Here is a 23,718-nt window from a genome sequence, read left to right on the forward strand (position 1 = left end):
TATACATATATTTTCAATATATTCTCTCTCTATATAGATCATTTGTATATATGTTCCGTAAATGTGAACATATATATATATATATATATATATATATATATTTTTTTTTTTTTTTTGAGAAAAAGTAGTTGAATGTGATATACTTAAGAAAAAACATGGATAAACCATACCAAATGATTGACAACGAAAAAAGAATTATGAGCAAAGAATACAACAAATTCAAAACTAGAAGAATATATTTTGATCTCCAAAAAATCGACTCTGCCAACCAATACAGTTTGGATTGGGTTGCGATTTCTTTAAACCACAAACATTAAGTTGAGTTATTCAAATATTTTCAACCAAATTAACTTAACCCATAAACACCCCTGATCACATCACATGGATACACAATTAATATTACGATGTTTGAACTCTGGGACCAAATATAAATAATTGGAGCAAAATTAAATACCATGAATAAATAAAATTGGAATGTTTAATGTTTGAAGTCTAAGACCATGAAAGCATTAAATATGGTAGGCTACTACCATATCTACCTTTCATTCTCCCACATTCAATGCCATTTCAAACCTTGATTTTATTATATGATGTAACCATTCTAATTATTTTTAAAATATAAATCAGATCAAACAAACTCTCTTGAGTTTTTTTTATTAACCTTATATCCAACCCGCTATGCGAACCGACTAATCTCAAAACGACCACCTGTTTTACAGGTAAAACGGAGTCGCCGCATTTGAACCTCCGTGGCCACAAAAGGATTTTTATTCCTCTTTGGATTTGAACTCTCGATATATTTCATACATACATCGTATGAAACTGTATGATGCATATAAATATTTTATCTGAAATTTTTATAAACCCAAAAAGTGTAAGAAACGATTTGAACCTTTAATCACTTTTAATCCCAAAACAACCCATGAATTACATTTTAGAAGAAAAAATGATCTAATGGTTCTCATTAGTGTTGATCTAGTGGTTCTCTTCAATTAGGATTATCCAATAATGAAGATCCCTTCTTACCAGAATCCAACCCAGTGTATATATACTTGTGTAGTATATATACATATTATTGTGCGGAAAACACCTCGAGGCATGATGTCACCTTTTAAGACCCTAGTAGAATATACTTCTATACGGACAATCCCAAAAGGTAGAGAAGTTGTTTCCGTTACTAAAATAATAGAAAAGTTGTTTTCATCAGACCTTCATTGATACTACTCATGCATCTCACATAAGATTCAATGAGCAAAGGGGGAGCAAATGTTTCAGAGTTAACAGGAATCATAGAATATATGAAGTACCTAACCCTATAAGCCGAAACCTTCAAGCAGCGTTGCCGTTGCCGTTGCCGCTGCCACCGTTATCTGCCGATGGATCCGTGGCAGGCTTTTTTGCCGGATTAGACTCTGTAGCGGCTGAACTCATCGACACCCGCTTGACTCCCCGCCCCACGACCCCTAGATGTGTGACGGCACTACTACCACCATTAGTGTGAGCTGTAGAAACAGTAGGAGACTCGAATCCAGAGCTGTTAGCGGTCTCGAGCCGTGAAGAACTCAATCCAGCAGCAGCGGAAGTCTGTCCGCCTTTCTCCTTGGCAGCTATCATTCCCAGTATATCAGATAGTATAGATGATGGGTTTGAAACAATCTGCTGGAGATCTTCAAGCTGCAAATTTGACCACCACATTTTAAAGCTTTTTAGGGTCTGTTTGTTAGCATCTTTGTGAGCTTAATGGGACTCGCAGCTTATTCAATCAGCTATATATGACTGTTTGGTAGTGGCCTAGTGATACAGAAAGTGGGTTGTAGAAAGTCAAGTTTTTTTCCAAAACTGCCCCTCCCAATTAAGAAACAATATCCTTCCATATATGAAAAACCCTCCCAAACAAAATTCTTCAGAACACTCTTCCCAATCTATACAAACAGCTTTATTTATACATAACTTAAACCAACCAAACGGCCCCTTAATCATGGATAAACCTATAGGCAAAATGCATTAAGCAATGTAATGAAGCTTCAAAATTTCATATTGTACCCATAATCTTGTACCATTTGATGACATGGATACCTAATTATGAAAGGTTTAGATCAAAGTGGACAATAAACTTGACATCCATGTCATCAAATGTTACAAGATCAGCAGGTTACCAGAAAAAGAAAACACGTAAGGAACTACAAATGATAACATCTAAGACTTGCCTTCTTTTCCAGTTCAGTAGATAGACCGGTGAGAATCTCGATCTCTTTTTCTTTATCAGAAACATGATTGGTGGTTTGTGAAGCGTTGGACGCTTGTCGGCCAAGGACAGCTGCTTCAGGATTGGCGGACACCATAGAGGAACTCTCTATTTCGCTTGTGAGTCGCTGCAAACGAGACTTGCAAACTGAAATTGCCTTTTCGCAGTAAGGGATTGCTTCCTGACCCTTCGAACCAATTTCTAGACATAAACATATCCTGAAATTTCTGATATTGTTTTTTAAGGAAGTGCATCAGATATAACAAAAACTTGTTGTCCCATTTTTGGTGCGACATTAGACCAAGACAGAACAGAATTAGGGAGATGGAAGAAGATTGGTAATTACTAAATTACCCATGTCAAATAAAAACCCTAAAACCTTGCACAATTCTTTCATCTGCCTACATCATTATCGCACGTGCAGTCATGTCTAGTCCCGTCTGAGTACCAAACGCACCCTAAAGGCTAAAGGTACAAAATTGTGAACTCTGATAGTAGTTTGATGACCCTAATAACAGATAAGACCACTTCTCAAATTTATAAACCATTGATCTTAAAAAAGGATACAGTTCAGCTATATGACGACTGTCTGGTTCAGCCAGGCGTTCCAACATTGATAATGCTTTCAGATAATCGCTGAGGGAGGTTTCAACATCCTCTATAAGAAGAACACAAACACCAAATGGGACTTTATAAATAGTAATTTTAATATGAGTGAAGTCAAAGGTCAAAAGATTCTGCTCGGTTGTTACTTGTAATGCCATGTTTGACAACCATAAGATAACTTCAAGTTTTTTAAAAAGTTACTTCAAGTAGTGTTTCAATAAGCTTGAGGAACTTTACAATTATCCCTACAAATTTTTTTAAATTTTTACATAGTCATCTAGCTTATAAGCTAGTTTTTACCAAACACGACTAGTTTATCAGCTAGCTTATCAACACATCTCCAACATGGAGATATTGGAGTTTGTATTATATTTAAGTCTAAAAATCTCCAAATTTGAAGAATTCTCCAAAATTTGTTGTTAAGAGAGAGAAATGTAGTTGAATGTATTATCATTTTATATAAAACTTATTTGAAAATTTCTTGAAATATTAAATGTATTGAATATTTTAGTAATATAATTAATGTTGAAATCTCCAAAATGAAGAAATGGGTGGGAGTTGAATGTAATTCTTTTTGGAGATTTTAACTTTTGCAGTTTTGCTTATCCATTTTGGAGAAATTAAAAAAAAAAAATTGGAGAAGCTAATACCTAGCTTATTTGCTAGTTTGCTAAACATAAGTACCAAGTCAAATGCATTAGCATAATGTGTATACATACCTCTCTCCAAAGCTACCTCTGCCAAAGATGAAAGAATGTCTACTTTCTCCATCGAGTCACCTGCTTGTTTTTCAGCAATTGCCCTGGCAACATCAAGCATTTTCCATGCTAAATCCAGGTCAGATTCATCCTCATCCGCTCCAGCATCATCAGCATCACTTCCATCATCATCTTCTTCCTGGTCTTCCTCACCACCACCTATCATCCCCAGAAAACAAAGTACGATATTCATCTTTATCCAGCAACTCAAAATCCAATTCAATATTACTACTCATAAAAACATCTCTGCTTACTATTGCATTGATATTAATTAACTTCGACCCTCTAGAATGCATTGGAGATGCATACAAACACACATTTGAACTATGCTAATACATAAATAAGAATTCGTTCTCTTAAATGTATGCTTGTGCATGTATTGATGTTTGCTTGATTAAGATCTAAAGGCACCATAAACCACATCAGACCCACATTTATACTTTGACAAATTATTGCATCTGCATACGTTTATACAAGTATCGAACATGCGATGACTACCAAGTCCACACATCAGCAACAACAAACATCCCAGAATAAAAGTCTCAAAATCCCTGAATCCCATGTCCCCTCCATGTCCCACCAATCATGTGAGTACACATCATTATTTTTATTTAAATCGTCTTTTTATTATCTCTCCTTAGTTAAATGATGATGTGTCTTCACATGATTGGTGGCAGGAAGGGACATGAGATTTGGGGGAAACCTTTACTCCACATCCCAGGTATAAGATGCTGAATACTGCCAAAAAAACAGACCCTCATGCATTTTATAATTTTATTAGGACACAGACCATGAATAAGAAGAAACTGCATTTTATTAAAGCTGCTACTAACCATCTTCTGGAACTTCTTGAATATTTGAAGTCCCTTCTTTAGCATTACTTGAAACAGAAGTTTCCACACTTTCAGCACCCTTAGCGGATCCTTTTTCAGAATCATGCTCGGAACCGACGTCTTTCTTGGCCACAGCACCTGAAACTAATGGATCGGCTTCCTCTTGAGCTTTATACAGGAGTGCACATCCATATTTATAATAGGATCTCACACATTCAGGTGCAAGCTCTCCATAATGTGCAACCCTGATCAGGATAATAGTGTAATACCAATAAAAAAAAGTCATCAGTAACTTGAAGCTACTATAAGCTCCTGATTTGTGGTTGATAGAAGGAAAAACCAAAAGAAAAATAGAGATGTTGATGATCTGAAATTCTAATTTTCCTAGAACAGATATTTTCTCATGTTTGTGCACTGAATTTTACATTTTATACTGAAATCTAAAATGTGGAGTCTCCCTGATTGTATATCACAGCCATTTGGTGCAGTTGACACTGCCATTTCAATATACATTAATTTTATAATAAAAGAAGTAATGTTTATATGATCATTTCATACCAACCACATTGATAGTCCTAAAATTTGCTCCTATATTTCCTTATTATATCTTTATGTTGCATATATTAAAGAGAGATGACAACTGCTTTGATAAAATTGTGGGATTACAAGAAAGAGCTGTAGAAACGAGTTAAAAACAAAAAAGTGGACGCCAAAAAGAAGCATGGTCCAAAAGAAGAAAGCAAGTATAGGCCTATGCCCTTGAAGCAAAGCCTTACACTGAAGAGTGTTGCTTCTTCTTTGCAGCTTCAAGAAAGCGATAAGGTACTTGGCTGGATCAACAGAGCTGAGAAGTTGGTACGAAAGATCTCATTCCTTCTATTTAAAGGAAGTAGTGGATGGGATGCAGAGTACGTCTAGAAACTGCTTTATTCCGGGGTCAAATATTATTTCATGGAACTCAAACAAGCAAACCTGGGGTGGCACAGTTGATGGGATGCAAAGTACCTCCAGAAATTTCCTTATTCCAGGGTCAAATATTATTTTGTGGAGCTCAAAAAAGCAAGCCACAGCTGCTCTGTCATTCACAGAGGTAAAACATGTGGCTCTGACTGCTGCTAGTCAGGCAATTTGGTTAAGAGTTGAGACGGTTTTTAGTTAACTTGGGTGAAGAGTAACATGGAGCTACTACTCAATAAATCTGCAGTGATGTTGGCTAAAAACCAGTTATTTCACAACAGGTCTAAGCATATAGTTACTAAGCAAAAACGAAGTTCAACAGGAAGAATGAAGGATTGATTAACAGGTACAGATCTCTTCACCAAAAGTCTGACAGGGAGGATACATGAAAAATTCTGTGAAGAACTTGGTCTGTCCAAAATTCGAATGAAGGGAGGGTCTTCAAAGGGTAATTCAATTTGGTATAACTTTTCTAGCTAACTTTGGTCATCGATAAGATAAGCACTGCAGTGTTTTTCATTGCCTGCCAACTCATTTGAATCAAGCATTTTGAGGATTAAAAAACCCTAACCTGATTTCTAGGGAACAACCAAACCACAAAGAATAAGCAACATAAAACAAAATGACAAAAACTACATAATTCCAGCCTGCCCAGGTTTTATTTGACCACGACAATGCAGCATACGAAATATTTCAAATAAAGTCAACAGATTCCGTAGATTAAAAGGACCCTACAAGTCTATTTGAATCAAAACATTTCGCGGATTAGAAAACCCTAACCTGATTTCTAGGGCACGACTGAAGCAATCAGTAGCTTCGCTATAGTCTTGTTCCTTGTTAGCCTTCGATCCTCTTTCCATCAACTCATCTGCGTACTCGAGTGACTTGTCCATTTCTCCGTCAGACGTCAGACCAGATGTTTCTGCGACATTATTGTTGTTGCAGGAAGACATTGTGCCACCGCCACCAGTCGAATCGATGGTGGCATCAACAGAAGCTGGCGCTTCGTCGACGTTTGGTGCAAGATTCTGTGAAGTCGGAGCTTCGTCCGCCATTGATGAATGGGAAATGGAAACGAAAACCCTTCGAATTGAAAATGAATGGCGTTGTGCTTTCAAAATTTCAACTTGTACTTGAAAAGTGAAAAACCCTTGGCGGAAAAGTGACATATTTATATTGTCTGCCAAGAGAAAGCGGGTCTGGATCGGAATTAGACCCGTTTACGGGCGGATGACCCGTTCAGTCCGATTCGTTAGAAAAAAAACAGGTTCGGGTTATCATTTTTAAAGAAATGGACAGGTCTAAATTGACTTGTTAAAATTAACAGACGGATGAAGAAAAATATTTGATCAAACCCGTCAGACTCATTAATATTTCTATAATAATTAACTTTTATAATTAAAATTTACATATAAAATTGAATTTTCTTAATACTTGTCAATTTCTACTTGATTATGATTCATGATAATAACATTATTTAAAAAATTTAAATTTGAAAATATAATTACTTCAGTTGATCTATTTTTTATTATTTCATATTTAGCGAAACAATTTCTTTCTAAAATATGTATATTGTTATGTATTTACGTCAAATTTTAAGTTGGAAAAATTGTTATGTATTTTGAATTATTTTATATAACTTGTGATTTTATATAAGTTTTGTTTTCATAAAAATATAACAAGATTTTTAAGTCCGTTAGTCCGTGAGCAAGCCCGGCCTGTTTATAGGGCGAGTATGGGTAAGTTTTCAAACCCGTGAAAACGGGTTTGATTTACCATATGAAACCCATTTGACAAAAATAATAGGTTATTTCCAGCCCGAATCCGATCCAAACCCGCAAATGATCAACTCTAATTGAAACACGTATAATCTCCATTTGGCCCTCTACTTTAAATTTTTTCCACTTCTACTTCATTTAGGGGGAAAAAACTTATTTGATTTTAATCCTTTAATTATTATATTGAAGATATTGATTATAACTTTTTTTTGAAGTATATAATATTTATATACGATAAATACAATAAATAAACTTACATGTCCTCCTCATTTATGATAAAATTTAAACCCTTAATTTCCTACCAAATGCTACGATATTGCTAGGTAAAAGGCCCTTTGGTATATTGATCCTAATTTGTGCCTTTAAAATATAACAACCACAATTAACATTAGAGATGGGCAAATTGGTTATTGGGATCGATAAAAATATATTATAGAATAATAGTGTTTAAGGCCTCTTATAAAATTTATGGAATTTTAAGGTTTGGTTTGACTTGGCTCGGGAAAGATTACGTATAAAACTGATTTTTTTAATTTTTCAAAGTTTTTATTAATTATAACTAGAAGGGTATTCGCGTAATGCAGCGAGATATATCTTGATTTTAATATTTTATTTTATTATTTATCTCAATCGATGTTACAGTATAGTCTTATGTTATTTTATAAAAAGCGAAGATGTTTCTATTTTGAATCAAATATAAATTTGAAAATATCATAAAAATTTGACAAAAATATATCGATAGTAGTATTAAATTAACTATTTAAAATTTATATTTTTTTGTGTAATTTTTAATTCAATTTTTTATTATAATTTAATTTAAGTTCAATAACGAAATAATTTTTATTTTGTTTAATAATATAATTTTCTTATAAAAATAATAAATAATTATTTTGTTAGAACTCGATAATTATCCTAATTATATTTTAGATTTTTTATATTTTAAAATGAGATAATTATCCTCTATTTGATTATTTTATCCACAATTAGTTATACGAATTCAAACATGCAGCTTTAATAAGTTGAACTTATGCATAAATTACTTGTAATTTTGAATTTTAAGTAATATGCATCAATATACAGTACTTCATGCATAAAAAAATAGGTTATAAAAGTTTTTGTCAAATGTTTTATAATATAGTATAGATACAAAGTTTTCAAAAAAAATTACAATATTCTCAAGGTCTTTATTACAATTTTTTTTTAAAAAAATTTTAGATCTCAGTTTTTCAATGTTTAGTATTATAGTTATTTAACTGTTAAGTTTCAAAAATTATAATTAAATAAATATTAGTAACATTTTTGTATAAAAATAGTCTTTGAAAACCAGGTTGGGTTGGGACCAAATACAGACCTATGATAGGTCCAAAAAGTATTGGTTGGGATCGGCTGACCTAGTTTTAATATGACCGATTTGGGACCAGCTCGGTTTGGCCCAAGACCGATTGTTTTGAACACTTCAATGTAACCTGTTAATAGAATGATGACTCCAAGCCAATGTCCCCATGGCTCGAGTAACCTATATCCGACCGAATCAAAAAAAATAAAGCAATGAACTCGATCCAACCTTATGAGGGTGGACCAAAGTCAGTATATCATAATTACGTGGGAGTTCATTTTTGCAGTAAACTTAGTTTTCAGTACATATACGTACTCTCTAGTTGAAAATCAGTATCTTATACATTGAAGAAGAATATGTTATACTTTAATATATCTCGTATTCGTAACATTTAGTAGCTATTATAACCTTACATTTGAGTGCAACACGTGTTTTTAAGTGCAGAATTAGCATGGAAACACATGTGGAAACGTTACAACGTGTACCGAGTTCAAGAATTGTTGACTTATGTTTAAAGAAGCATTGTTTCTTATAACGTATATATTTTCATCCATCGTTTGTTTGTAAAATTGAGAACGTTTTCGTGTAGAAATACAAATTAAATATTTTCTTTTTATATTTATGATGATTAAAAAATTCAATTGTACCCTATAACAATTTTTGTTGAAATAAGATATATTTTGAGTAAAAGATTGATTTTATATTCGTCAAATGAAACGAGATGTGAGTATATATTATAAACGGGTAAATTGCATGAAAAGGTAACGTACTTTAATTTGATTCTTATTTTGGATAACGTACTTTCAAAACATTCATTTTGATAGTTAAAATATAAAGTTTTAAACATTTAGGTACCCGGATAAATGGTTGAAGCATTAACCGTTTCTCCAAAATTTCAATCATCAATCATATTGTTCAAATATTTAATATATTAATACTTTATTAAAATTAAGTGAAGAATTCTAGTATATATATGAACACAATATGTACACATTTGAACAATAGTTTATTCATTATGAACACATTTAGGAGCGAGCTAATGTTGAGATATACAGCTAGTGTACATTTGAACACAATATGAACACTTGTGAATAATAGTTCACTCATTATGAACAATGAGTTTATTCATAATAGCTTGAACGATATCAAAAACTTTACTACCGAGTCTCCTCTACCAATCACAAATTCAAAAACATTATAGATAGAAAAGTCAAATATTATAAAAAAAAAGATCAATAATAAATAAACAAAAATCATGTGATTTTTTGATTTTGTAACTCCCAATTAATGTTATGGGAGTGACATAAAGAAAAAGAAAATAACATATTTATCTTTGTCATTAAATTATAAGATGAATATGAACCTATAAATAAGATGAATTGTCATTGGTTGAAAATGATTAACAAAATTAACACAATAAACTTAGTTAACATTTGAACCAGACTCTCTCTCTCTATGTATATATATATATATATAGAGAGAGAGAGTGAGGGAGATAGAAAATCAAAACAAATTCTAGTATGGAGTTTCATTATCCCTCTTCACGCAAATTGGTCCCTAAACTCCAACCTCCTCCCCACACCAAAATCACCACCTTTACCAATTTCACAGGTGAAATTTCACTGTAACTCTCTTCAAATACGATGATTATTTTAGATTTATGATATGGATCGAATCAACAGTCGGGATATTAAGATATCGGATGGGCTTGTCAATAGGCCAACACACAATATTAGGCGTTTAACCCGATATGCAGACTACGTCCAAGATAAGTTACCTGGAATTTGAATCATCAATAGGGTTTGCTCTAGACAAGAAGAAACCATAGCTGGCATTTCCATGTACACTACTAAGAAAATGCTAGCTATTGTTTCTTCCTATTGGTAAACCTCTATAGTTCAAGACCCATGGATGTTTCAAATTGCAGGTAACTGATTTTGGGCATGGTTTGCGTATCAGGTTGGACGTCTAATATGGGTATTGGCTTGTTGACGAACCCATTTGATATCTCAATAGCCCTACTGTCGATTCGACCCGTATCAGTTTCCGACTGCTTATTTGATTCAGTTTTCTGTTGTTGGATTGATGTTGATTTTTTTCTTTTCTTATTGTTGAGGAATTGGGTATAAAGCATCTCCAACATGTAAGCTATTTCCCCCCCCCCCCAAATTCAGAGATTTATTTCATTTATTTCTCATGAGAGCGTAACATAGCTGTTGGACTAAACTTTTTGTATATCTGTTAAATTTCTAAAATAGCATAATTGATGTTCAAAGTCAGATAGATGCACGAGCCTACCATTGTGAAGAGATTTCATAAATCACTAGTATTTTTAGGGTTATTATACAAGAAGCTTGCTTTTTACCTTGAATTTTGTGCGAAATATTATTTTATTAAGTTTTTGATTTATTTAAAGAGATATAATAAAAAATAGAGAAATTGACCAACATAGGCAATCCCACTCAATTAGATGGCCGTTTACCTAAACACTTATCCGGTAGGTGTTTACAGATAAAATTCAACACTATTGTTTACTTACCGGATAAGATTTGAGTCCATTAAAACGACACCGTATGTAATAATTTACCCAGTAAACGCTAACCGTGGTAAGGGTCGTCGTCATCACTTACTGGGTAAAACTCTCTGTCCTTGCTTTCGTTCTTACCGGGTAAGATTTTTGGTCTTTGTCATATTCATCCGGTAAGGTAATGTGACTTGGTAAACGCTTACCCAGGTAAGCATTTGGTAAACGACCTCTAACTCACATTTTTAGCCAGTTTTTCAACCCAGTTCTCAATATAGCCCGGTCTTTATACAGATACCTTACGCATTTCTTATATAGTGGGAATTGGATTAAAAAAATGGTTAAAAAATGAATCGATCTGATAGAATTTGTTATTTTGGTTAATTTCCTTAAAAATTAATTACCCCATTATAGGTAATGTCAAATTATATGCAAAACATGTCTAAGGTAGTGTTTTTGTTGTTTCAAAATTTCGATTTCTGTTCTTATGGTTTGTAATTTGTAGCCGTTTTTGTCTCTTTTCGTTAAAAAATCCGTAATTTATTGTTGTTTTTGTCGATGTTGGTAAAAAAACCGTTAAATGAACGGTATTTTGTTTTTCTTTACCATGTTTCGAATTTTCTTTATTTTTATTAATTATTTATCTGATATTTATTTATGCAACTCCTTCCCTCCCAAAAACTCCTCGCTTTACATCTCTCATTCCATCTTGTCTCCAGCATAGCCGGTGAGACCGTTTTTCTCTACCGAGACCCTTCCTATTTTCTCACGTGACCCCTTCTACCCCGGTGATGCTCTACATAAACTCAAAACCACAAACCTGAAAAATCCAAAAAGCACAGGTTTTCAGACATTTTTACTTTTAAATCTTATCGGATTTCCTTTGTAGTAATTTTTATCCTTAATTTCTCTCATTGTTCTAGTGGAATCGCCATTTAAGCACCTTCAAGTTCTTCGCAATTCCTCTTATCAAACTCGAAAGTTGTTATACATTGCTTTTGAAGAGGTATTTCATTCTCTACTGAAATGGGTGATCGACACTGCTTGTCGACGATATCATCCGAGGTATACTTTCGTACCCCTAATTATCCCTAAACTCGAACTTGAAGAAGAACCTTTCAACGAGCCACTGCCATCCCGCAATTACTATACTGATTCATCAAACCCAAATCTTAATTTCAGTTTAAGCTGCACAGACAGACCCATTGAAACCTGCCAACAACCCGTCATCGATAAAAGATAAAAAGTAAAGATGTCAGAAAATCTGTTGCTTTTTGGATTTTTGAAAGTTGTGGTTTTGGGTTTATGTGAGGTTTTAACGGGGAAGAGGGGGTTACAGGAGAAAATGGGACGGGTGTCACATGAGAAGAAGGAGGCTCACTGGCGATTAAGTGAGAACCTCGAAGGAGAAAGAAGACGCAAAGGGAGGGGGTTGTGTAACTATATATACAGGGAGATTCAAATGAGAACATAGTCAAAATAAGAAAACATGAGAACAACCAAAATCATATGTGATTTTACACTGAAATCACATGTGATCATGGAACATGGTTAATGTATGGGTGTGCAGGCGACTTGGTCCATGACTTAAGTCACAATCAAAGTCGCGTAGAATTACATCTGATTTTACATGTGATTGTAGTGTAAAATCATATGTGATTGTAGTGTAAAATCACATGTGATTTCACAAACTGATAAAAAAAAATAATGAACATGAAAATGGGGACATAACATTTTTATTCATGGTAAAACATGTAGTCAACCATGTTCAAATTAACAAATTCCACCCAAGTAATATTCTAATTCCAATCGCTACTTTTTCCGTTTACTCACTCGGCGGTGTGATAATCTGTTCTGACCCTCTGCCCTGCTCCGCCGTAACCCATCAATCCGTTGCGGCGATGGTGGTGGCAACGAAGGGTTCTCCGTCGTCCACCTCGGTTGACACATCCTCCATATCTTCACCGACTTATCCAAACTACCACTATATAATATACACACCATATCGCCACCACCAACGTCACCATGGCTTTTCACTCTCCGCCGCTCCTCCTCCACCGCCGCCAAACACTTCACCGGCCCGGTATGTCCGTTTAATATATACATACACGTATGCCCTCCGCCCTCCTCTCGCCGCCACGCACAGATGTTTTTATCTGCCGAGCCGCTGAACACCATCGTTCCCAAAGCCGCTAGGCATAGAACCGCAAGTTTATGGCCTCTGAGAACGCCGTCGTGGCTCAGCTTCTCGTGTTCCCAAAAATGCACCACTCCATCTGAACAACCACCGTAAACCACCCCTGCCAGACTAACTGCTAACGACGTCACGGCAAACTCCTGCCGCAGTAACGTGTGCGAAAAGTAATGTCTCGTTCGTTTCCCTTGCGATTCCCTCCGCCATACCTTCAATGTTCCGTCCGCCGAGCCGGAAAATACGAAATCACCGAATCCGGTCACCACGGTGTTAATCACGTCGTCATGAGCAGAAATCGATTCCAAACATTTGAAATCAGATACTCTCCAAACTTTCATCGTTTTGTCCCACGATCCTGAATACAAAAGCGAATGATCTTCGTTCAAACTGAGACTAGAAATTGCATCGAAATGTTTGATCCAAATTCCGCTATGATTTCTCTTAACTTCTATGTAATTCTTCGGTTTCATCGATTTCTTAACAATCGATTTGAAATTAGGTAGAGTTCCGATCTTCTTATGGACTTCCGGATCCTTTCCCGAAGCTTTCCAAACCCTAATTTTCCCGTCCTGGTGGCCGGTGAATATTTTCTCGCCGGAAATCACAATGGCTTTGACTAATCCACTATGCGATTTGAATCCAGAATATTCCTGACGGTTCTTCCACACACGAATGTTTTTGCTAGAAGATCCGGTGTACAACAGATTTCCCGACGCCGCTAACGAATATATATGTCCTTCTTCTCGAACAAGAGAAGCCATTAATCCGATGTAATTACCATAATCATCCATAGAAGCAGACTCCGTTTGTTCCGTATACGACGACCACGGAGATTTTGCTAATGGCGACGTCTGATCGGAATTTGAGCTCGGTTGGTGATGAAATCTATCTGAAGCGTACGAATCGGATTGAATTCCATCTCCAAACAACGAATCATTATCAGACGACAGAGGCGGTGGTCGATCAGTGTTGAAAGTCGAATTACCATTGTTGTTAACAGATGGTTCATCCAGAGCATCATAAAAACAATCATCATCATCATCAGCAGCATCATCCTTCTTCTTCTTGGGTAATTTCCCATTATTCCTCCAATCAATGTGCATGATTTTTCGCCATGATATTTTCATGATTTGGATTTTGAATTTTAGATTTCGTTAATCTCTTCCTCTCATACAAAATGAATTGATCATATTCTGGGAAAATATGAATATGACCTGTAGTTATGATTACATAACTCACATGGTGACATGGGGTTCTTGTATTGGAGAGGAAGACTGGATTTTTGAATAACCTGATTTCACCAGAGAGAATACGAAAACCAGAAAGTTGAAGACGACGACGACGAGAAGTTTGATTTTTTTCCGAATACTTTCAAATATACATGCATCCATGTATTTTATATTTATATTACACACATTGATTTAATTAATTAATTTATCTTATAAGATTCTTGTTCCTTGTCATATTTATCTGGTAAGGTAATGTAACATGGTATTGAATGTGCGTTTGGTAAACAGTCTCACCAAATATCAATACTAGAGGCATACACGGGAGGAAAAGCTTAGCTTAAAAAAGCCCGATCAAACCAAATTCTTAAGAACTAAAGCTTCAACTACGGCTACAAGGACATAAACGCTGCGATTGTGACTTGATGGTCTTAAAGAATTTCAAATGGTAGAATGATATTTAAAAAAAGAGCGAATTACATATTTGGTCCCTTGTGGATATTTTCTTTTTGGTTTTTATCCCTCAAAATCATAAAATACACTGATGGTCCAAAAGTCATGTTTTAAAGCACATACTGGTCCTCCCACTAACACAACACCGTTAGAGAAGGCCCGTTAAGTCCATCATGTGCCCCCTCGTTGAGGGACCAACTTAGTCTTTTTAGCGGTGATAAGGGAGGGTTTTAATATGTGTTATTCTTTTCTGTTTTGCTTTACACATTTGTATTGAAGGCATGTACAATAAAAAAAATAACTAAAGAATGGTGTAAAAAGACTAAATTGTGAGGGGGGACTTAGGAGACCTCCTCTAATGTTGTTAGCGGGAGGGACCAATTTGGACTCTGAAACACGATTTTTGGATGACCAGTATATTTTATGATTTTGAGCGACGAAAACAAAAAAAGAAGGTACTTACGAGGTACGAAATATATAATTAACTCAATAATTTCCAAATAGTTGTCTTTTTTTTTTATTAACCTGGATATCCAACCCACTATGCGAGCCGACTAATTCCAGGGCAACCACATGCTTTGCAGATAGCCCGAAGTCACTGCATTTGAACCTCCGTGGCCACAAGGGGATTTTTATTTCTCCTTGGATTTGAATCTGTGACCTCCTGGTACTTTTGACCTTTGAAGCCAAACTCAAACCAATCAGACACCACCATTGCAAATAGTTGTCTTCGATGTCCTCTGAAGATGGATTAGAATGAATTCAATAAGGATTCATTAACAACCAAGGAGAAAAGGTAAATCTTTCAAAATCAAGGCCACCAAGTAAGGCAATCAAATAGCATCCTCTAAGTCCACTTGGGATTTTCTTTGAATGTTTTCAGATCCCACGGGATTAATCAAGGTGAGTGCAAGTTGTCCTGAACATTCACAATTACCAAAAAGGGAAATAAAAAACTTGTGCAACATTCGACAACTCTATATTTCCCTAGAAAAAGACACATCCAGCAAATAGAACTTTGGCTTAATGTCAATCATCTTAAAACAACAAATATCTCCGATTGCCACGCAGTTCTCCGTCACAAACTTCTTCCAGCCTTTTGTAAACCCGTATCTTTCACTGCTGATAGACACCTTCACGTCCCATGTCCGTCCAGAATGTTGAAGCTTGGCAATCGGTCTAAACTTTTTCACACGATCGTAAAACACCTTTGGCATGTGCTACATGAACCACAATTTGTCAACCACCTCAAAATTATCAGCTTTTTCTTCAAAACAAAATTTCAAATTTTGCATCTAGGCGTTTAGTCCTAATTAGCTAGCGTTGGATCCTCAATATATGTTAGAACAATACAACCAGCTACTTTAGAGAGCAATTTGGTTACGTTTCACATATGCAGAACCCAACTTTTTGTTTGTCTGAGTTACAAACTCTCAATACGCTTGTTCTTCTCTTGTGGGTACCATTTAGGAAAAGAATAGCAAAAACACTAATGAAAAATCCACCGCTTTGGATACTCTAGGCATTTCCAACCCACCACTAAAACACTAAAATAGAGGTCATGTCCGCTCCAACCCATCACTAAAACATTAATTTTTTTTGTGTAATTTAAAGGAGGTTTATATATTCAAGGTCTACTATTCATGGCCTCTAAAAATTATGTACAATGGTTTAGAATTTTGAGTTTTACTGGGGATGGCCCCATATTCTTGTGTTTTACTAGAGGTCCTGGTTGGAGATAGTTTTATAATCCTAATTTCAAGATTTTGGAAATGGATGGTAATTTTTCCCTTTTTCCGGTGGTCTTATCTTTAAATTACTTTTCACTTCACACCACCCTTCTTATCACAAAAGCCACCAACACCCAAATCCCAAATCTCTTTCCTCCTAAAGATTGAACCATTGAATCAATAACCATGGAAGTTCTAAAGTGAGTGCATTCTAAACTCTAGAGGGGAACTTAGAACAAGTCATAATGCCATAAAACAGGGCCATATCAAATATCTTTTCTTTTTGCAATTATGCAAATATAAATATTTGTTAATCATAATACACAGAATTACAGAATGCTTAGACATTGATGTGAACAATCCTTTTTCATATATATAGATATTTTCTGCATTATGGCATGTCTGTGTGAACTCATACAACCTTTACTGTAGCAATTTAACCATATTATTAACTATCAAAAGATCAAGAATCACATAGGTGAAACTATTGGAAAAACCATGATGAAACTATAAAGAGAAATTACTTACGACACATCCCTTATTGATATAAGTTCGCTGCAGCGTTACTTCAAATGACAAATCAGTATCTTCAACAGAAATTATCTTCGTTTCGCCTGCACGCCAACAATCCCAACAGATTATGCAGCAACATTCCAACAAATTGTATTATGATATCTTAGAAACTTGTTCCTGGATGTTTACCAGTTCTGTTTGCTTCATCCCCTAATTGGATGCAGGTTGGTTGCTGTTCACTCTGGTTATTTAAAACCTCAATCTCCTTCAAACAGTTATTATTTCCAAATACACTAACAAAGAATTTCGATCCACCATTATAGTAAAACATAAGGAAATCACCAAACGTCAGTGAGTTATCTTGCACAAATTCCTCCCATCCTCTTTTGAAATACACATCATCATCAACCTTGTTCATGTCCACCTCCCATGACTTTTTTCCAGAAGTCACAAGAACAAACTTCAAGGGTAAATAATCCTTGAAGTAGTTGACAAATGCAGGTGGTATTTGCTGTAATTAAACAAAAATAAAACATAATTCAGGGGAAGGTGGTACATACAGTAACAAGCTTGCATATAATCAACTGCTACCCTATATGAGGTGATTATATGTGTCTGTAATTTACAAATTACAAGGAGGGCCATCAAATCAGAACCTACATTCTTCTTCTTATATATAACATTGAATAAGAACTGAAATGAAATTAAGCATACTCCATCATCTCACAATTCCAGAATAAGAGCCCTGAATGGTTTGTTTATGTACTTATAAACTATGAAGCAGACCCGTTCCTTACATTTTATAGGCCCGGGCCCTTGATAAGAACGAAAAAAAAAACTCAATAAATGTTTTTCCATGAGTAATAGAACTGAATACAAGAAATGTTAATAATTCATGGTACAAAGAAATCTTAGTTTTCTTTATTATAGATAAGAAAGTAGTTAAGATTTATGTATTGCTTATTGGGTAATTAGCAACCAAGAGTATAGTGTATTAAAAATCACGGATCGTTTTGAAGTCCTAAAATAAAGATATCGGTTCAACCATCTCCAATGATTGGTAAGTTTTTTAAAAGGTAATAATTTTCTTAGGTCATAACAAGAAATATTTGTTATTTTGATGTAAAAAGATAACTTGTGTGGAGGAAGTAATCAAGAGAGTCAATGAGAGAACAATGATAGAGAGGATTATTAAAGTTTTCTAGACAAGTAGAGAAACGAGGACCACCAAGAATGTGGAAAAAAGATGATTTGTTAAAATCCAATAAGAATAAATAATGAATGATACCTATAATCTACAAGCTCAATGAATGTTGCTTGAGCACTTTAATAGAATCTTTTGGTGTGTAGTAGAATCCCAATGAAAGATGAAAATGTCAAACAATCGATGAAAATATTTGAATTTATTTTTTCCTTCTTTTCTTACTCTACTAAAATAAAATGTTATGATTAAAAGTTTATGGAACATGACATATATAAAATGCATTATTGAATACGTTTAATACGGAAAATTTATTGATTAATCACTAAACTATGAAACACATCATAACTCATAAGAACAATAAATAAATCATCAAACAATAGTACAATATCATACGTAAAAACAAAAATAGATAACAATAGCCAACAAAAACAATTACACAAACAACAAGCAAATAACAATAATCAATAGGAGCGGAAATAGATAAAAATAGCCAACAAAAATATATAGCAATAACAAACACATGAGCTTAAGTTGTCATCCGTTGTATTGTTGAGCACGAAAACAGTTAAACATATAGAGATAGCAATAGCCAACAGCGTTAAACCTTGGTACCAATTAAAATATTAGAGAGGCAATAAGTAACATCATATAACAAATAACCAATTTTTTATTTTTTCTGATTTTCTTCTGCAATGTAATTAGTTAATATATTTTTCGGTCTTATTATCTATTAAATTCTTTTTGCCTCTTATCATATACTACATCTTTTTGGTCTATTTTGTGTTATTTGTTTAGACTACTACTATATACTAAGGAAAAATTTTGGGCCCCTAGGGAGGGCAAGATGATCATCAAGTTATAATCTACATTCTTACATCTTGATTTTAATTTCATAGTAAGAACTAAGCAGTAGAAATTGAAACTAACCATACCCATTCAATCACAATATTGATTTAGATTGTTCGATCATCCTTCGATTTAATTACCCAAACAATCACATATATCGTCAAATATCAGAAATTGTTGTGAAATGAGCTCTAATTTGTGGATTGGAGGAGCATTATCTGTAGAGAATTAGTTGAAGATTCTTAATCACAAAATGTCATTAGTTAACTTTATAGGTGAACACAGAAAGATAAAGAAAACCACTAAAAGAGTACACGTTCAATTAAACATCAATCAATTCTACTTTCCAATTGAATCTGTTTATTGATATTTAGTTTTCTCTGTCAATCGCTTTTCGATAACCAAGTGAACTACGAAACGGAATATGGAATCGATCAAACATGGAATTATAGATGGATCGAATAATAAAAATAGATAGAACAAATGACAAGGCAATCACCAGTTGCGTAGAGCAATGCGCAGGCATATAGAACTTGAAGAACTGAGGCAATTGTTCACAATTTGAGCCTCCTATCTGATGTTCCTCCATTGCTTTATTGTCCATCTGAATTTAGCACGCAAAACCCTACAAAAACCTCAATGGAAAAGGTTTTGACACCGAGTTGTAAAATAACGCTACCATACTTGATCAATTACAGCATAAAAGAAGAATTCAGAAGCAACCAGTTCCACGAATAGTGGTTGCAATCGAAATTGTAAAAAGGTTTACGATCGACTGTCTAATACATCTGCGTTTAAATTCCAAATCTCTCTCAATCTGGTGGCGGTGAAGCGATGTGGTACCGAATCTGGTAATGGAGTCTCCGACTATCGTAGAAGCGGTAGAAGACGGCGGCGCAACCAACCCGAAGAAGGTACAGTCGATGGGAACGGTGGAATTGGTCATGGAGTTTATAATTTTTGGTTTCCCATACTTTTCATTTACACCCCTTAACTTTACAAAAATATTCATTCAACCACCCGTTTTTAGAGTAAACTATGTTTTTGTTCTCTGTGGTTTGTCAAAATTTTCTACTTTGGTCCCTGTACTTTTGAAATTGCATTGATCATCCCTGTAATTTGCATTTTATTGCCTTTTTCATTCTTTTGACCAACTTTGTTAAGAAAAAATTCGTTAAATCGACATTTTATTTTTTTAGTCTTTTATGTGAAATAAGTAGAGTTGTAAACGAACTGAACGGATACGAACGAAGGTCTATTTGTGTTCGTTCGTTTATTATAATCGAACAAGTGAACAAACACAAATAATAAACGAACAAAATTTTTTATGTTCGTGTTCGCTAGTTAAAAAATTGTGCTTGTTCGTGTTCGTTTATGTTCGTTCGTTAAGATGCTAAACGACTATAAACAAACGAACATAATTTAGCATAAACAAACACAAATAAATGAAATGAAATCAACCACCATTACTTACCGTTCCATTCTAAAAATAACATAACAAAATGAAAAACCGGATAAAAGTTTTCTCACTCACTTGGCCAGTAAGATTCTTGGCCTTTGCTTGCCACTTGCCAGTTAAAATTCTTCGATTCTTGTTACACGCTCAACCAATAAGATAAACACTTACCCAGTAACCAGAAGGTCCAGAACCCCTAAAATAAATAAAACATAAAACCATTTTTGCATAATCATATTCATTTACATAACTCGATTGTACCAAATACATTCATCAACCAGTTTCTAAAAAAGAACAATATTTACATCCCATAAAACCTAGTACTAAATCGAACTTCTAAAAATGGTAACTTTAAGCAAGTTCTGATGGGGATCGATCAACTCGAAAACACAAACATCATCAACAGAGACACCGTTATCCTTCATGAACATCTTCCAACCACCCATCCTTAAAGCACGATCACTTAGATCAATTTCCCATTTCTTATATCTCTTATCCATTCCAACCCTAAGCACACATCGTTCAACCTTCTTTAAACCACTCCCGTTTTCCTTCATGAACCATAACGGTATACGCTGCATCCATCCCGAAAACACCATTAGATTACGACATATATTGTAGAGAAAGTGTCCAAGTCCAAGCTGAAACATCATTAGATTACGAGACTTTCGTATTTTGGTTGATTTGATTAAAACATCTCCAACAGGATCACAGAGGGTTGTGGCGTATTTGTTGAGGTCTAGTGGGATGTAGTGGAATACCCCATTTGCCCCGGGTTCGATTTCATTTCAAGCATCCACAACAATTATTGTCACTGAGTTTAGGAAATTGACCAAAATAACCAATTTTTTCCAAACAAATTCACTTTTTAGCCATTTTTGGAACCAAATTAACAAAAAGAAAAAAATATTTACAAAAATGGGGATCCTTACACAAATTCTTTATGCAAATGTTGATCTTTACGCAAATTTGTGCAAGTTTTTTTTTCTATTTTTTAATAGGCTCAAGTGCATAAGAAATCTGCGTAAACTCCGGCTAAAATGGGAATTCCCTTAAAGAAGTGGTTAAAAAGTGAAGTTAGTTGGAGAGATTGGCTATTTTGGTCAATTTACCCTGAGTTTATCCAGGTTGATGTCTTACCGAGTTTATCAGGATTGGTCCAGACATAACCCGGGATACCCTTCCAAACATCTCGACAGTTTCTAAATATCGTGAGAAGACAAGAAAGAAAGGGTAAGGGAAGTTCATATGTGAATAATTGAAAAAGACTATCTGAAGAAGCATATGTGAACCCATATGGATAATTTGTAACGTCGGTTCACATATGCATCTTCAAATAAAAAAATTCGTATTTTTTAGTGATTCACATATGCACCTTTCTTTAACTTTCCCGTCTTACCTTCTCATAATATTTAGCCTTCTCATTTAAACCGCCCACGACTATAATAATAACATCGAATATCAACAAACTTAGAATCATGCACCAATCTTGATAATGAATGGTCACAAGTCGAGTTGGGCTATATTATGCATGAATGTGGGATTTACTGGGTTCGTTTGATTCAGCTGACTTGAGCTATAATAAGTGAGAAGTAAGTTTAAAAACATTACCACATTAACTCTTCCAACAATGTGAAATGGAGTCATGTAAACCATGAAGAAAGGCTTGTTAGATGCAAATCTAGCTTTTGCTGCTTCAATTGCTCTCTTTCTTCCCTTTTCTTTTACCCTCGTACTTAAATATTCACCTTCACGTTCACCTTCATCGGAAAGAATTCAAATTGAACCAATAAATCTTTCGTTGCATACAAATAATCATCCTTCTTGCGAAAAAGTTAGAAGGGAACGGTATAGGGGAGGCGTCCGTTAGGAACCTCATTTTCATAACGCAACACGTGACATGTTTATCAGAAATATGGAGTATGGACTTGTTACATATTCATCAAGAATGTGTGATTCATGATTAATAACACATCCAGCCTTTGACATGTAGCTCAGTTGGAAAAGGGACTGCATGACTTTACCCAAATACAAGATAGTCCCAGGCTCCCGTTAGCCTCAGCCGCTGAGGGAGCCAAAAAAATTTCCCCCTCACATCGTCACATTGGTGCCTTTGGAGGCGGGTCCCATGTGAGTCTGGTTGGGGTTGCAGGTAATCAACTTTTTGCCCAAAAACTTAGTGATTTGAATCTTTATAGTCTATATTCAAGATTTTTATCACCAAATTAAATGATCAAACAAGAATTAAAAGTAGAAACAAACCATCAATCTTGATTTTAGTTTCATGATCTTGGCCCCATGAAGAACAAGCCTCTTGTTCTAATTTTACCGTCTCCTTCGAGTCATCCAAGTTGACTTTTATACAAGAATCCAAACTACTTCTGGCCTTGATTTCTGTAGAATTATAAGCCAATTGATGATTCCTGTTCTTGGGATAAACCATCTCGCAAGCACTTGGATCGAAAATCAACACCCTAAAGTTCGATAACCCTTCATACTTGAACATCAAAAGATGCCCAAATCTTAAATTGTAGTGCTCTGCAAATTCCATCCATCCATTACTGAACCGAATTGCACCATTTGAATTTATGAGATCAACTTGCCAAATATCACCATTTGGTACCTTCAATGTCACCGTTTCTGGCAGATTCCCCCCATGCCTCTCTGTGAATTTCTCAGGTATTTTCTGTTTTTTTTTTTCAATTTTACGACTGGATTAGGGAATGCAAGTGAAGGTGAAAACAAATTCTTAAATCAATTTTTGGGGGAAAAGGGATTAGAATACATGAATCGAGAAGTAAAGAGAATGCAAACTTACGATTCTTGCAGATTTAATATCGTTGGAGACGATGATGCTGATGAAGTTGAAAGGATCCGCCGGAAAACTCAAACGACGGTGGGACTCCATGGTTAGACCCTGTTTTTTTGCTTCAAAATAATTCAACTTTTTGGGGGTTATGAAATGGAAGAGTAAATTAATATCAAAATTAATTATTTAAAAATCCTCCGTTTTTTGTGTAACTTTTGTAATTCAATTTTTTAATTATAATATAATTTAG

The 23,718-nt window shown here is 34.7% G+C and overlaps 4 protein-coding genes across 4 annotated transcripts; all 4 read right to left on the minus strand.

Annotated features, from left to right (window-relative positions):
• Positions 1–1,157: 1,157 nt before the first annotated feature.
• Positions 1,158–6,513, minus strand: LOC112515472 (NASP-related protein sim3). Its single transcript, XM_025122315.1, has 6 exons — positions 6,180–6,513; positions 4,443–4,687; positions 3,571–3,768; positions 2,813–2,903; positions 2,208–2,472; positions 1,158–1,674 (listed from the first exon to the last, which is right to left on the minus strand). The coding sequence occupies exons 1-6, from the start codon at positions 6,452–6,454 to the stop codon at positions 1,330–1,332; spliced, it is 1,419 nt and encodes a 472-aa protein (XP_024978083.1). The 5' UTR covers positions 6,455–6,513; the 3' UTR covers positions 1,158–1,329.
• A 6,336-nt stretch (positions 6,514–12,849) lies between these two features.
• Positions 12,850–14,632, minus strand: LOC112515683 (protein JINGUBANG-like). Its single transcript, XM_025122591.1, has one exon. It carries the CDS (start codon positions 14,356–14,358, stop codon positions 12,850–12,852), a length of 1,509 nt encoding a protein of 502 aa, XP_024978359.1. The 5' UTR covers positions 14,359–14,632.
• Positions 14,633–15,887: 1,255 nt separating this feature from the next.
• Positions 15,888–19,792, minus strand: LOC112515685 (putative B3 domain-containing protein At5g66980). The gene is made up of 4 exons (XM_025122593.1): positions 19,703–19,792; positions 17,343–17,664; positions 17,169–17,254; positions 15,888–16,130 (listed from the first exon to the last, which is right to left on the minus strand). The coding sequence occupies exons 1-4, from the start codon at positions 19,790–19,792 to the stop codon at positions 15,888–15,890; spliced, it is 741 nt and encodes a 246-aa protein (XP_024978361.1).
• A 1,190-nt stretch (positions 19,793–20,982) lies between these two features.
• LOC112515686 (B3 domain-containing transcription factor VRN1-like) lies at positions 20,983–23,567 on the minus strand. Its single transcript, XM_025122594.1, has 4 exons — positions 23,478–23,567; positions 22,922–23,345; positions 22,271–22,419; positions 20,983–21,234 (listed from the first exon to the last, which is right to left on the minus strand). Exons 1-4 carry the CDS (start codon positions 23,565–23,567, stop codon positions 20,983–20,985), a joined length of 915 nt encoding a protein of 304 aa, XP_024978362.1.
• Between the last annotated feature and the right edge of the window lie 151 nt (positions 23,568–23,718).

Source organism: Cynara cardunculus, assembly GCF_001531365.2.
Source record: "Cynara cardunculus var. scolymus isolate 2C chromosome LG 7, CcrdV1, whole genome shotgun sequence".
NCBI lineage: Eukaryota > Viridiplantae > Streptophyta > Magnoliopsida > Asterales > Asteraceae > Cynara > Cynara cardunculus.